This window comes from Lolium perenne, chromosome 3 (assembly GCF_019359855.2).
Source record: "Lolium perenne isolate Kyuss_39 chromosome 3, Kyuss_2.0, whole genome shotgun sequence".
NCBI classification, from domain to species: domain Eukaryota; kingdom Viridiplantae; phylum Streptophyta; class Magnoliopsida; order Poales; family Poaceae; genus Lolium; species Lolium perenne.
The window spans coordinates 297,903,943-297,918,282 of record NC_067246.2 but is presented as its reverse complement, the minus strand read 5'-3'; the positions used below and the strand labels follow the sequence as shown (position 1 = coordinate 297,918,282).

Here is a 14,340-nt window from a genome sequence, read left to right as displayed (position 1 = left end):
CTCAAATTAGACTAAGTGTTGTTTAAAAGGTAGCACAATGAGCTAGAAGTTGTCTATGCTAGATTTAGAAGAGTTCTAAATATTGTGACGGATTCTACAAAAGAAGGCAGAGTATGTCATTGTTTTGACAATGACAAAGGATGTTAAGTCAAGAGGTTCTTTGAGAACTTGGTGTACTTTCGACAGAGTCAGAACTTTGAAGCTATATTGTGTGTGACAATATTAGTGACATATTTCAGACCGCGGAATTAAGGTTCCACCAGAAGACCAAACATATTTAATGCCGACTCATTAGGAAATGAGTTATGCGTTGAGACGCAAATGAATTACAAAATACATACGTTTCTGAGCGTGTCAGATCCATTGACTAAAACCTCTCCCGTGAGCAAAACATGATAAAGCACCGGAAGGCCAAGGTGTTATATCTTTACAAATGTAAACTAGATTATTGACTCTAGTGCAAGTGGGAGACTGTTGGAGATATGCCCAAGAGGCAATAATAAATAGTTATTATATATCTTTGGGTTTATGATAATGTTTATATACCATGCTATAATTGTATTAACCGAAACATTGATACATGTGTGATATGTAAACAACAAAGAGTCCCTAGTATGCCTCTTAACTAGCTTGTTGATTAATGGATGATTAGTTTCATAATTATGAATATTGGATGTTATTAATAACAAGGTTATATCATTATATGAATGATGTAATGGACACACCCAATTAAGCATAGCATAAGATCACGTCATTAAGTTATTTGCTATAAGCTTTCGATACATAGTTACCTAGTCCTTATGACCATGAGATCATGTAAATCACTTATACCGGAAAGGTACTTTGATTACATCAAACGCCACTGCGTAAATGGGTGGTTATAAAGGTGGGATTAAGTATCCGGAAAGTATGAGTTGAGGCATATGGATCAACAAAGGATTTGTCCATCCCGATGACGGATAGATATACTCTGGGCCCTCTCGGTGGAATGTCGTCTAAAGTCTTGCAAGCATATGAATAAGTTCATAAGAGACCACATACCACGGTACGAGTAAAGAGTACTTGTCAGGAGACGAGGTTGAACAAGGTATAGAGTGATACCGATGATCAAACCTCGAACAAGTAAAATATCGCGTGACAAAGGGAATTGGTATCGTATGTGAATGGTTCATTCGATCACTAAAGTCATCGTTGAATATGTGGGAGCCATTATGGATCTCCAAATCTCGCTATTGGTTATTGGTCGGAGAGAGTACTCAACCATGTCCGCATAGTTCACGAACCGTAGGGTGACACACTTAAGGTTTGATGTTGAAATGGTAGAACTTGAATATGGAATGGAGTTCAAATATTTGTTCGGAGTCCCGGATGAGATCCGGACATCACGAGGAGTTCCGGAATGGTCCGGAGAATAAGATTCATATATAGGAAGTCATATTCCAAGTTTGGAAATGATCCGGTGCATTTATGGCAGGTTCTAGAAGGTTCTAGAAAAGTCCGGAAGAAAGGCACTATGGAAGGTGAAGTCCCGGAGGGACTCCACAAGCTTGGCCGGCCAAACCCTAAGGGAGGAGTCCCAGGTGGGCTCCACCTAAGGTGGCCGGCCACCCCACCTAAGGAAAAGGTGGGAGTCCCACCTTGGGTAGGACTCCCCCCTTGAGTAGGTTTCCCACCTTTGGGAAGTTTTGGTGTTGGGGTCTTATTCGAAGACTTGGACTACAACTCTTGGGGCTTCCACCTATATAATGAGGGGCATAGGGGAGGGGGCCGGCCACCACAAGCCCTCAAGGAGGCCGCACCCCATAGTGGCCGGCCACCCCCTCTCCCAAACCCTAGCCGCCCCCTCTCCTCCACCTCTCCCGCAACGCTTAGCGAAGCTCCGTGATGTCTACGGGAGCTTCTATTCTTGTAGACAGTGTTGGGCCTCCAAGAGCAGAGGTTTGTAGAACAGCAGCAAGTTTCCCTTAAGTGGATCACCCAAGGTTTATCGAACTCAGGGAGGAAGAGGTCAAAGATATCCCTCTCATGCAACCCTGCAACCACAAAGCAAGAAGTCTCTTGTGTCCCCAACACACCTAATAGGTGCACTAGTTCGGAGAAGAGATAGTGAAATACAGGTGGTATGAATATATATGAGCAGTAGTAACGGTGCCAGAAAAGTGCTTGCTGGCGTGTGGTTGATGGTGGTAATATTGCGGGCAGTACAGATGCAGTAGAACAGTAAACAAGCAGCGATAGCAGTATTTAGGAACAAGGCCTAGGGATCATACTTTCACTAGTGGACACTCTCAACATTGATCACATAACAGAATAAATAAATAGATGCTAGACTCTACACCCTCTTGTTGGATGATGAACACCACTAACTGTGTAGGATTACACGAACCCTCAATGCCGGAGTTAACAAGCTCCACAATATTCGATGTTCATATTTAAATAACCTTAGAGTGCATGACAGATCAACATAACCAAACCAAGTACTAACATAGCATGCACACTGTCACCTTCACGCTACGAAAGGAGGCATAGATCACATCAATACTATCATAGCAATAGTTAACTTCATAATCTACAAGAGATCACAATCATAGCCTACGCCAAGTACTAACACGATGCACACACTGTCACCATTACACCGTGCAGGAGGAATAAACTACTTTAATAACATCACTAGAGTAGCACATAGATAAATTGTGATACAAAACACATTGCAATCATAAAGAGATATAAATAAGCACTTCACTATGCCATTCATAATAGTGAATAAGTATTCTGTGAAATATAGCCTAAGAGACCCACACGGTGCACACACTGTCACCTTTACACACGTGGGACAAGGAGTCTCCGGAGATCACATAAGTAAAATCCACTTGACTAGCATAATGACATCTAGATTACAAGCATCATCATATGAATCTCAATCATGTAAGGCAGCTCATGAGATTATTGTATTGAAGTACATAGGGAGAGAGATGAACCACATAGCTACCGGTACAGCCCCGAGCCTCGATGGAGAACTACTCCCTCCTCATGGGAGCAGCAGCGGTGATGAAGATGGCGGTGGTGTCGATGGAGAAGCCTTCCGGGGGCACTTCCCCGTCCCGGCGGCGTGCCGGAACAGAGACTCCTGTCCCCCAGATCTTGGCTTTGCGATGGCGGCGGCTCTGGAAGGTTTCTCGTACCGTGGCTTTACCGTATCGAAGTTTTAGGTCAGGGACCTTTTTATAGGCGAAGAGGCGGAGTCGGAGGGGCGAAGAGGCGGTGAGAGGGTAAGGCGGCGCGGCCAGGGCCTGGGCCGCACCGGCCTACCTCCTGGGCCCACCAGGGCTCCCCTCTGGCGACTCTCGGGTGTTCTGGAAGCTTCGTGGAAAAATAGGATGCTGGGCGTTGATTTCGTCCGATTCCGAGAATATTTCCTTACTAGGATTTCTGAAACCAAAAACAGCAGAAAACAGGAACTGGCCCTTCGGCATCTCATCAATAGGTTAGTTCCGGAAAACGCATAATAATGACATAAAGTATGCATAAAACATGTAGATATCATCAATAATGTGGCATGGAACATAAGAAATTATCGATACGTCGGAGACGTATCAGCATCCCCAAGCTTAGTTTCTGCTCGTCCCGAGCAGGTAAACGATAACAAAGATAATTTCTGGAGTGACATGCCATCATAACCTTGATCATACTATTGTAAGCATATGTAATGAATGCAGTGATCAAAACGATGGTAAATGACATGAGTAAACAAATGAATCATATAGCAAAGACTTTTCATGAATAGTACTTCAAGACAAGCATCAATAAGTCTTGCATAAGAGTTAACTCATAAAGCAATAAATTCAAAGTAAAGGCATTGAAGCAACACAAAGGAAGATTTAAGTTTCAGCGGTTGCTTTCAACTTGTAACATGTACATCTCGTGGATAGTTGTCAACATAGAGTAATATAACAAGTGCAATATGCAAGTATGTAGGAATCAATGCACAGTTCACACAAGTGTTTGCTTCTTGAGATGGAGAGAAATAGGTGAACTGACTCAACATAAAAGTAAAAGAATGGCCCTTCGCAGAGGGAAGCATCGATTGCTATATTTGTGCTAGAGCTTTGGTTTTGAAAACATATAGAGAGCATAAAAGTAAAATTTTGAGAGGTATTTGTTGTTGTGAACGAATGGTAGTGGGCACTCTAACCCCCTTGCCAGACAAACCTTCAAAGAGCGGCTCCCATGAATTATTTTTATTTTTGGGTGACACTCCTTCCAACCTTTCTTTCACAAACCATGGCTAACCGAATCCTCGGGTGCCTGCCAACAATCTCATACCATGAAGGAGTGCCTTTTTATTTTAGTTTTATTATGATGACACTCCTCCCCACCTTTGCTTTCTCAAGCCATGGCTAACCGAATCCTTCGGGTGCCGTCCAACAATCACATACCATGGAGGAGTGTCTATTTTTGTTAATTAATTTGGGACTGGGAATCCCATTGCCAGCTCTTTTTGCAAAATTATTGGATAAGCGGATGAAGCCACTAGTCCATTGGTGAAAGTTGCCCAACAAGATTGAAAGATAAACACCACATACTTCCTCATGAGCTATAAAACATTGACACAAATCAGAGGTAATAAATTTTGAATTGTTTAAAGGTAGCACTCAAGCAATTTACTTTGGAATGGCGGAGAAATACCATGTAGTAGGTAGGTATGGTGGACACAAATGGCATAGTGGTTGGCTCAAGGATTTTGGATGCATGAGAAGTATTCCCTCTCGATACAAGGTTTAGGCTAGCAAGGCTATTTGAAACAAACACAAGGATGAAGCGGTGCAGCAAAACTCACATAAAAGACATATTGTAAACATTATAAGACTCTACACCGTCTTCCTTGCTGTTCAAACTCAATACTAGAAATTATCTAGACCTTAGAGAGACCAATTATGCAAACCAAATTTTAGCAAGCTCTATGTATTTCTTCATTAATAGGTGCAAAGTATATGATGCAAGAGCTTAAACATGAGCACAATAATTGCCAAGTATCACATTATCCAAGACATCATAGCAATTACTACATGTATCATTTTCCAATTCCAACCATATAACAATTTAACGAAGAAGAAACTTCGCCATGAATACTATGAGTAAAGCCTAAGGACATACTTGTCCATATGCAACAGCGGAGCGTGTCTCTCTCCCACACAATGAATGCTAGGATCCATTTTATTCAAACAAAACAAAAACAAAAACAAACCGACGCTCCAAGCAAAGCACATAAGATGTGATGGAATAAAAATATAGTTTCAGGGGAGGAACCTGATAATGTTGTCGATGAAGAAGGGGATGCCTTGGGCATCCCCAAGCTTAAATGCTTGAGTCTTCTTGAAATATGCAGGGATGAACCGCCGGGGCATCCCCAAGCTTAGACTTTTCACGCTTCTTGATCGTAGTATATCATCCTCCTCTCTTGACCCTTGAAAACTTCTTTCACACCAAACTCGAAACAAACTCATTAGAGGGTTAGTGCATAATCAAAAATTCACATGTTCAGAGGTGACACAATCATTTTTAACACTTCTGGACATTGCCCAAAACTACTGGAAGTCAATGGAACAAAGAAATCCATCCCACATAGCAAAAGAGGCAATGCGAAATAAAAGGCAGAATCTGTCAAAATAGAACAGTCCGTAAAGACGAATTTCTAAGAGGCACCATACTTGCTCAAATGAAAATGCTCAAATTGAATAAAAGTTGCGTACATATCTGAGGATCACTCACGTAAATTGGCATAATTTTCTGAGTTACCTGCAGAGAATATTGCCCAGATTCGTGACAGCAAAGAAATCTGTTTCTGCGCAGTAATCCAAATCTAGTATGAACCTTACTATCAAAGACTTTACTTGGCACAACAATGCACAAAACTAAGATAAGGAGAGGTTGCTACAGTAGTAAACAACTTCCAAGACTCAAATATAAAACAAAGTACTGTAGCAAAATAAACACATGGGTTATCTCCCAAGAAGTTCTTTCTTTATAGCCATTAAGATGGGCTCAGCAGTTTTAATGATGCACTCGCAAGAAATAATGTTTGAAGCAAAAGAGAGCATCAAGAAGCAAATTCAAAACACATTTAAGTCTAACATGCTTCCTATGCATAGGAATCTTGTAAATAAATAAATTCAAGAAGCATAATGCAACAAGCATAGAAAGATAAAACAAGTGCAGCTTCAAGATTTTCAGCAAAAAGAGAGGTGTTTTAGTAACATGAAAATTTCTACAACCATATTTTCCTCTCTCATAATAACTTTCAGTAGCATCATGAGCAAACTCAACAATATAACTATCACATAAAGCATTCTTATCATGAGTCTCATGCATAAAATTATTACTCTCCACATAAGCATAATCAATTTTATTAGTTGTAGTGGGAGCAAATTCAACAAAGTAGCTATCATCAAATATAGGAGGCATATTGTAATCATAATCAAATTTATCCTCCATAACAGGCGGCACCAAAAGGCTACTATCATTATAATCATCATAAATAGGAGGCAAAGTATCATCAAAGTAAATTTTCTCCTCAATGCTTGGGGGACTAAAAAGATCATGCTCATCAAAACCAGCTTCCCCAAGCTTAGAATTTTCCATAGCATTAGCAACAATAGTGTTCAAAGAATTCATATTAATAACATTCCCATTAGCATGCATATAAAGTTCCATGGGTTTTTTAATTCTCTCTTCAAACACATCATGTCCTAATTCAAGATAAAGTTCATAAAGATCTCTCATATTTTTGTTGTTTTCCATTATGCCTAACTAGTGTAAACAAGAAACAAAAAGATGCAATTGCAGGATCTAAAGGAAATAGCTTCGAGCACAAACACAATGGCGCCAGAAAAGTACTGTTACCTGGAACCGGAGTATGAGTGCCTTTTACCTTTCCTCCCCGGCAACGGCGCCAGAAAAGTGCTTGGCGCGTAGTTGACGAGGGAGGAAATGGTGTAGCTTTCCTTCGTTCCCCGGCAACGGCGCCAGAAAAGTGCTTGATGTCTACGGGAGCTTCTATTCTTGTAGACAGTGTTGGGCCTCCAAGAGCAGAGGTTTGTAGAACAGCAGCAAGTTTCCATTAAGTGGATCACCCAAGGTTTATCGAACTCAGGGAGGAAGAGGTCAAAGATATCCCTCTCATGCAACCCTGCAACCACAAAGCAAGAAGTCTCTTGTGTCCCCAACACACCTAATAGGTGCACTAGTTCGGCGAAGAGATAGTGAAATACAGGTGGTATGAATATATATGAGCAGTAGTAACGGTGCCAGAAAAGTGCTTGCTGGCGTGTGGTTGATGGTGGTAATATTGCGGGCAGTACAGATGCAGTAGAACAGTAAACAAGCAGCGATAGCAGTATTTAGGAACAAGGCCTAGGGATCATACTTTCACTAGTGGACACTCTCAACATTGATCACATAACAGAATAAATAAATAGATGCTAGACTCTACACCCTCTTGTTGGATGATGAACACCACTAACTGTGTAGGATTACACGAACCCTCAATGCCGGAGTTAACAAGCTCCACAATATTCGATGTTCATATTTAAATAACCTTAGAGTGCATGACAGATCAACATAACCAAACCAAGTACTAACATAGCATGCACACTGTCACCTTCACGCTACGAAAGGAGGCATAGATCACATCAATACTATCATAGCAATAGTTAACTTCATAATCTACAAGAGATCACAATCATAGCCTACGCCAAGTACTAACACGATGCACACACTGTCACCATTACACCGTGCAGGAGGAATAAACTACTTTAATAACATCACTAGAGTAGCACATAGATAAATTGTGATACAAAACACATTGCAATCATAAAGAGATATAAATAAGCACTTCACTATGCCATTCATAACAGTGAATAAGTATTCTGTGAAATATAGCCTAAGAGACCCACACGGTGCACACACTGTCACCTTTACACACGTGGGACAAGGAGTCTCCGGAGATCACATAAGTAAAATCCACTTGAGTAGCATAATGACATCTAGATTACAAGCATCATCATATGAATCTCAATCATGTAAGGCAGCTCATGAGATTATTGTATTGAAGTACATAGGGAGAGAGATGAACCACATAGCTACCGGTACAGCCCCGAGCCTCGATGGAGAACTACTCCCTCCTCATGGGAGCAGCAGCGGTGATGAAGATGGCGGTGGTGTCGATGGAGAAGCCTTCCGGGGGCACTTCCCCGTCCCGGCGGCGTGCCGGAACAGAGACTCCTGTCCCCCAGATCTTGGCTTTGCGATGGCGGCGGCTCTGGAAGGTTTCTCGTACCGTGGCTTTACCGTATCGAAGTTTTAGGTCAGGGACCTTTTTATAGGCGAAGAGGCGGAGTCGGAGGGGCGAAGAGGCGGTGAGAGGGTAAGGCGGCGCGGCCAGGGCCTGGGCCGCGCCGGCCTACCTCCTGGGCCCACCAGGGCTCCCCTCTGGCGACTCTCGGATGTTCTGGAAGCTTCGTGGAAAAATAGGATGCTGAGCATTGATTTCGTCCGATTCCGAGAATATTTCCTTACTAGGATTTCTGAAACCAAAAACAGCAGAAAACAGGAACTGGCCCTTCGGCATCTCATCAATAGGTTAGTTCCGGAAAACGCATAATAATGACATAAAGTATGCATAAAACATGTAGATATCATCAATAATGTGGCATGGAACATAAGAAATTATCGATACGTCGGAGACGTATCACTCCGCCGGAGTTCTCCATCACCACCGCCACCACGCCGTCGTGCTGCCGGATTCAAGGAGGAGCTACTACTTCCGCTGCCCGCTGGAACGGGGAGAAGGACGTCATCTTCATCAACACCGAACGTGTGACCGAGTACGGAGGTGCTGCCCGATCGTGGCACCGTGATCAAGATCTTCTACGCGCTTTTGCAAGCGGCAAGTGATCGTCTACCGCAGCAATAAGAGCCTACTCTTATAGGCTTTGGAAATCTTCAAGGGTTAGTCTCGATCATCTCCTCGTTGCTACCGTGTTCTAGATTGCATCTTAGCTTGGATTGCGTTCTCGCGGTAGGAAATTTTTTGTTTTCTATGCAACGAATCCCTACAGTTTGAACCGCATTGTCTTTTGCTTCCATTTAATCCACATTTTACCATTGTTTTGATTTTCCAACCAGTCCATGCCTAAGATGACATCATATGATGTTAGTGGTAACACCTTTAGGTCAGTGACAAAATGATGCCCCTGAGTTTGCCAAGTCACTGCCGGCAACATCTTTGTGCAAGCCAGTTTACCTCCTCCGGCGACATGAACCTTAGCTGGTGGGATGTCCTCCATTTTGTACTGCAAACGGTCAGCCAACTGTTGGCTGATAAAGGTGCTACTGCTGCCTGAGTCAATGAGTACCAGCACTGTGTATTTGACAATTTGACCTTGTAGGCGCATACTTCGTTTGCTTGTGGTGCCTGCCAGTGCCTGCACTGAGATTTTCATTGATTCTTCAGTATCAGAATCTGCATCCTCGGAATCTGATGTGTCAGAGTCAGTGGCATTCGGAGTTGGATCCTAAATCTGGAGTGTCTCTAGAATTTCCTCCAACACTTTCAGTTGGACCTGATCAGGACACTTGTGCGTCGGCCCATACTTTCCACCGCACTTAAAGCATTCACCCTTGGCTCTTCGTTGAGCTCGGAGAGAGTCAAAGCGAGATGGAGTGTGTTGTGGTTTAGCCTCAGTCTTCTTATCCTCTGGAGTTGCCCCAAGAAAGCCAGGTAGCTGAGCATGCTGTTTGAATTTAAGCTTCACAGCGTCTTTGTGACTGTATTTGGTGTTTGCAAGGTGAGTATCCTCTACCAACAGAGCCTCCTGCGTTTGAGCCATAGAATACGCCAAATCAACAGTTCTAGGATTATGGAATTTTATAGCTCTACGAATGTCAGGCTTGAGTCCCAAAATGAATCTTCTAACAAAGAATGTCTCATCATAGGAATGGTTGTAAAGCAAGATTTTATGCATGATTTCCTCAAATTTATGAGCATATTCATCTACACTACCACTCTGCCTATGAGCAAAAAATATGTCCATGATTTTACCATACTTGTCTCCATTGAATTTGTTAAGCACTCCTACACACAGCGCGGCCCAACTATCAATGCTATGCAACGCCTCATACGTTTGGAGCCATAATGCATCATTTCCTTTAAAATGCATAGTAGCAAAATCTACCCACAATTTGGACTCAATGTTATACAGTTTAAAGTATTTTTCAGAATTCTTTTTCCACAATTTTGGATTGTCCCCATCAAACCTAGGAAAGTCTGCTTTGAGCAACATGGACCCAAAATTGTTGCGACCATGGTGATGTATATCCTTTGTGTTATCAGTATCATATATCTCGTCCACCTCTATAGCACTATCAAAATTGTCATGATCATAGGTTGCGGATTGCTCACCCCTTACCAGGGCGCGGCTGGAGGTTTGATCCTCTCCAGTACCAACACCCTGGGTTCGATGTGACGAGCGGCGCCCGCTGGGCTGTTCATGCGTCGAGAGCTTGGCCGTTGTTGCCTCCACTAATGTCAACCGCGTCACCACCCGCTCCATCGACTGCCGAAGATCGGCCACCGAGCGATCGTGCGCCGTGTTGGCGGAGATCACTCGCTCGAGCGTCGTCTCCATCTTCGACGCCGCCTTCGTGCCCTCTTGCTGCGCGAGAGTCAGCTTCTCCAGGGAGGAGTTGATCTCGGAGATTCGCTCGGCGTTGACTTGGCCCGCCTCCGTTGTGGCCTTGTTGGCCTCCGCCGCGGCCGCCAGCAGGTTGCGGAGATCCGCCATGGACACCTCCGCCATCTCGACTCGCTGCGTGAGGGAAGGTCGGCCGGATCTCGCCGTCGCGCCTGGCTATCCTCCCGTCGAACCGATCTAGGGTACACCGGCGGTGTTTTGCGCGAATCCGAGGAGGATTCGCACCCTTCGACAGGATTTTACCGACGGAAATCCGCGATTTCGCGACTCCGAAGAAGAGATTTCCCGGGGTCGAAACGGCATCTGATACCATTTGCTACGGACTAGATCGACACCTCGCGGCACGCATAGGTACTAGATCATAGTATCGAGTATCACACGGATGAATTCGTGTAAGGAGGAGGAAGAACAGAGACAGGAGGGGAACGGAGCCGAGCTCGTTACAATAATTGGTCGATGATTTCCTTCCCTTTGCTATCTCCTATTTGTCTGACGATGTGGCCTCAAAGTTCTTGGGCTGGGCCTTCTCGGTGACGGGCCGTGCTTGGCGGGCTAAGGCCCGTCTTTGGTCGCGACGACGGCGCCATGTCTTGATGGTTGGTGTCGTAGCAAGAAGGGACCACTCCATGTGGGAAAAGTAGGTGAGAGAAAGTGTGGAAAAAGAGAATGACATGTGGGGAGTAGGGGCTGCATGCATCCGGACTCTATTTTTGTGTCCAGCGTCCCCGGTAGAGAGACTATGTACATAGAGTCTCTACCGGGGACGCCGGACATAAAATGAGGCGCTATTTAGCTTTGGGGGACGCGACTGAACGCGTTTTTCTCCATTTCTTGTCCGCCGTCCCCCAAACGTCATTTGGGGGACGCGACTGGATATGCTCTAACATGGGGCGCATGATCTTTCATGCTTGATTATGCAATGTACGTGCGTTGGGGTATATTCGATCTCATCGATATTGGGGTTTTCTCATTTGGGTTTGTTTACTCCTGGTTATCACATTAATTTGGGGATGTTTTGATCTCACACATGTGCATTCGATGGTAGTTTTTGAAGTTCAACATTAATGGAGTACGGATGCAGTATTGGTGAAATTTGAAGTTACAATCGTGTGGAGACTGTAACAAGTTGAACACATTTTAGAAGCAGATGAAGATCATTTTTATTCTGATTCCATATGGTAGAAAATGGTAGTCAATGGAGCACCAATGTGGATAGTCGTGGTTCCATGCCACATCAAGAAAGAAACGGGTAATCGGTGTAGCCGACAACGGGATCAGAAATGTAGAAGGTCATCCGGTTATACTTGTTGAGAGGCGCATTGAGCTCTAGTCTTCTCGGCAAGTCGGGGTTCGCTAGGAAAAGCCGTCCGAAGGAGACGAGATCGGCGTACCCTGAGGCGATAGCCTTGTCCCCCTCCTCTCGGTCGTACCCGCCGTTGGCAATGAAGGTGCCCTTGAAGGCTTCCCTGTAAGGCAGCAGCCGCTTCGGCACCACCCGCCGGCCATCGACGAGTGCCATTCTGGGCTCGATCATGTGAAGGTAGAGGATTCCATGGTCGTTGAGCTTCGTGGCGAGGTGGAGGCCAAGAGCATGCGGGTCGGAGTCGTGGCAGTCCATGTAGTCCATGAAGGGCGAGAACCGGATGCCCACGCGGTGGCCGCCGACCTCCTTGGCGACAGCATCCACCACCTCAAGAGCGAAGCGGCAACGATTCTCGAGGCTGCCGCCGTAGTCATCGTCGCGATTGTTGGCGCTGTCCTTGAGGAACTGCTCGATCAGGTACCCGTTGCCACCATGGATCTCGACGCCGTCGAAGCCTGCCCACAACCAGCGTGCAGAGCAAAGCAGAGTGTAAATAAATGGAAGCTAGATATTGAGACAGAGTAATCAAGCATAGACCTAGTGAGAAATACACATACCAGCCTGGACGGCGTTCCTGGCGGCCTTCCTAAAGTCATCGACGATCCCCGGTATCTCCTCCACCGTCAGCCTCCTCGGCGGCGAGAACTCCTCGACGGTACCGTCGTGCCTGACCTGCGGCCCGACCATAGTCTCCGTGCTCGACACCGGCGCGGCGCCGCCGGGCTGGAACTCGTAGCTCGACACGCGCCCGACGTGCCAGAGCTGGCAGAAGATGACGGCGCCCTTGGCGTGCACGGCGTCCACGACGGGCCGCCACGCCTCCACCTGCTCCGCGGTCCAGACCCCCGGCGTGTCCTTGTACCCCTGGGCCGTGTCGGAGACCCCCGTGGCCTCGGTGATGAGCATCCCGCCGGCTGTGGCGCGCTGGCCGTAGTACACCGCGGCGTGCGGCTGCGGCACGTTGCCGTAGGAGCGCTGCCGTGTCAGCGGCGCCAGCACCACCCTGTGCGCTAGGGAGAAGGACGAGCCGGCCATCTTGTACGGCGTCAGGAGAGGGATCGCCTCCGGCTTGGGCTCCATTGCTGCAACTCCAAGCTCTTGAGCTCGTATCAATGGAGGAGATGGAGGTATCTTTTATACATCACATGGCAAGGAATCCGTGAGAGTATATATTATATCCAAAATCATGTGAGATTAGGACTATCCACGTCGTCTCATAAGCCATACTATTTGTGGAAATGTAATAATGGCTGCTAACTGGAGCGTGCATCTAGTCAACAAAGAGAGGTGTTGTTGGTGGACTGTATTTGTTGGTGGGGTATGGCGGCTAGGAGGATGGATCATTGGTCAAATTATGGAGCTGCAACTTGCGAGAGCTCGCTAGCGATGGCAGTGATGTCATAGGTCACTATCACGCATCAAATCCTCTCGTGTTGATTATTGCAGAAAGAGGCTGAGAATAGCTGAAAATGATTTTGTCAAATCTACTCACACCTTAACGGTGTTTCTGTTAAGTTTCATGCACTAGTCACTTGAATCAAAAGTCTGAACTGATGGAAAGGGCTAGGCAATTCACATATACACTTCACAACACCCACACTCGCGTGTGACGGGAGAAGAGAAAATCAACACGTGAAAGAATAAGAGCACACCGAAACAGCGGTGGCTAAAGAGGGGGGCAACATCAATTTTTAGGCTTAATTGCGAAAACCATGTGAAAGCCAGGATTTGAACTTGAGACCTGGAGCTCTGATACCGTGTTAAGCTTCATGCACTAGCCACTTGAACCAAAAGTCCGAACTGATGGAAAGGGCTAGGCAATCCACATATACACTTCACAACAGTTTCGACACTAGTATTTGATACCGGTGGCATGTCCTGTTCATGCTGGTGGAGTGACCGACAGACCGATACACACCATAGGTAACATAAACCTAGTGTTGTGTTACTAATAAGCCACACTATTAACATAATTTTCAAAACTAAAGAAAAGTATACCGCTATTATTGAAATTGACAGGAAACCGCAATACAAAAATCTCAGCCAAACACCACATTCACCCTAGCTCTAGTTCTTGTCCAAACCTGAGGATTGGCATGGCCACAATGTGGTCAGTATCGGCATTTGCGTGCCAGGAGGTGCCGCTACTTTGTGGTTGCCATCGTCCTGCGTCCCCTTGCTCGGCCACCTTCCCCTGTAATGTGCCGAGCCTCACTTTCCCTCTTC

General features: G+C 45.4%; 1 protein-coding gene across 1 annotated transcript; it reads right to left on the bottom strand.

Moving 5' to 3' along the window:
• Positions 1-11,886: 11,886 nt before the first annotated feature.
• On the bottom strand, positions 11,887-13,275 carry LOC127345048 (putative 12-oxophytodienoate reductase 5). The gene is made up of 2 exons (XM_051371455.2): positions 12,672-13,275; positions 11,887-12,569 (listed from the first exon to the last, which is right to left on the bottom strand). The coding sequence occupies exons 1-2, from the start codon at positions 13,192-13,194 to the stop codon at positions 11,986-11,988; spliced, it is 1,107 nt and encodes a 368-aa protein (XP_051227415.1). The 5' UTR covers positions 13,195-13,275; the 3' UTR covers positions 11,887-11,985.
• Positions 13,276-14,340: the final 1,065 nt, after the last annotated feature.

Bases quoted from the DNA above. Each gene is read 5' to 3' on its own strand.
- LOC127345048 (XM_051371455.2), bottom strand. From the start codon at position 13,194: ATGGAGCCCAAGCCGGAGGCGATCCCTCTCCTGACGCCGTACAAGATG. The intron at 12,570-12,671 runs GTATGTGTATTT...GGTTGTGGGCAG, and splicing joins CAGGAACGCCGTCCAGGCTG to GCTTCGACGGCGTCGAGATC.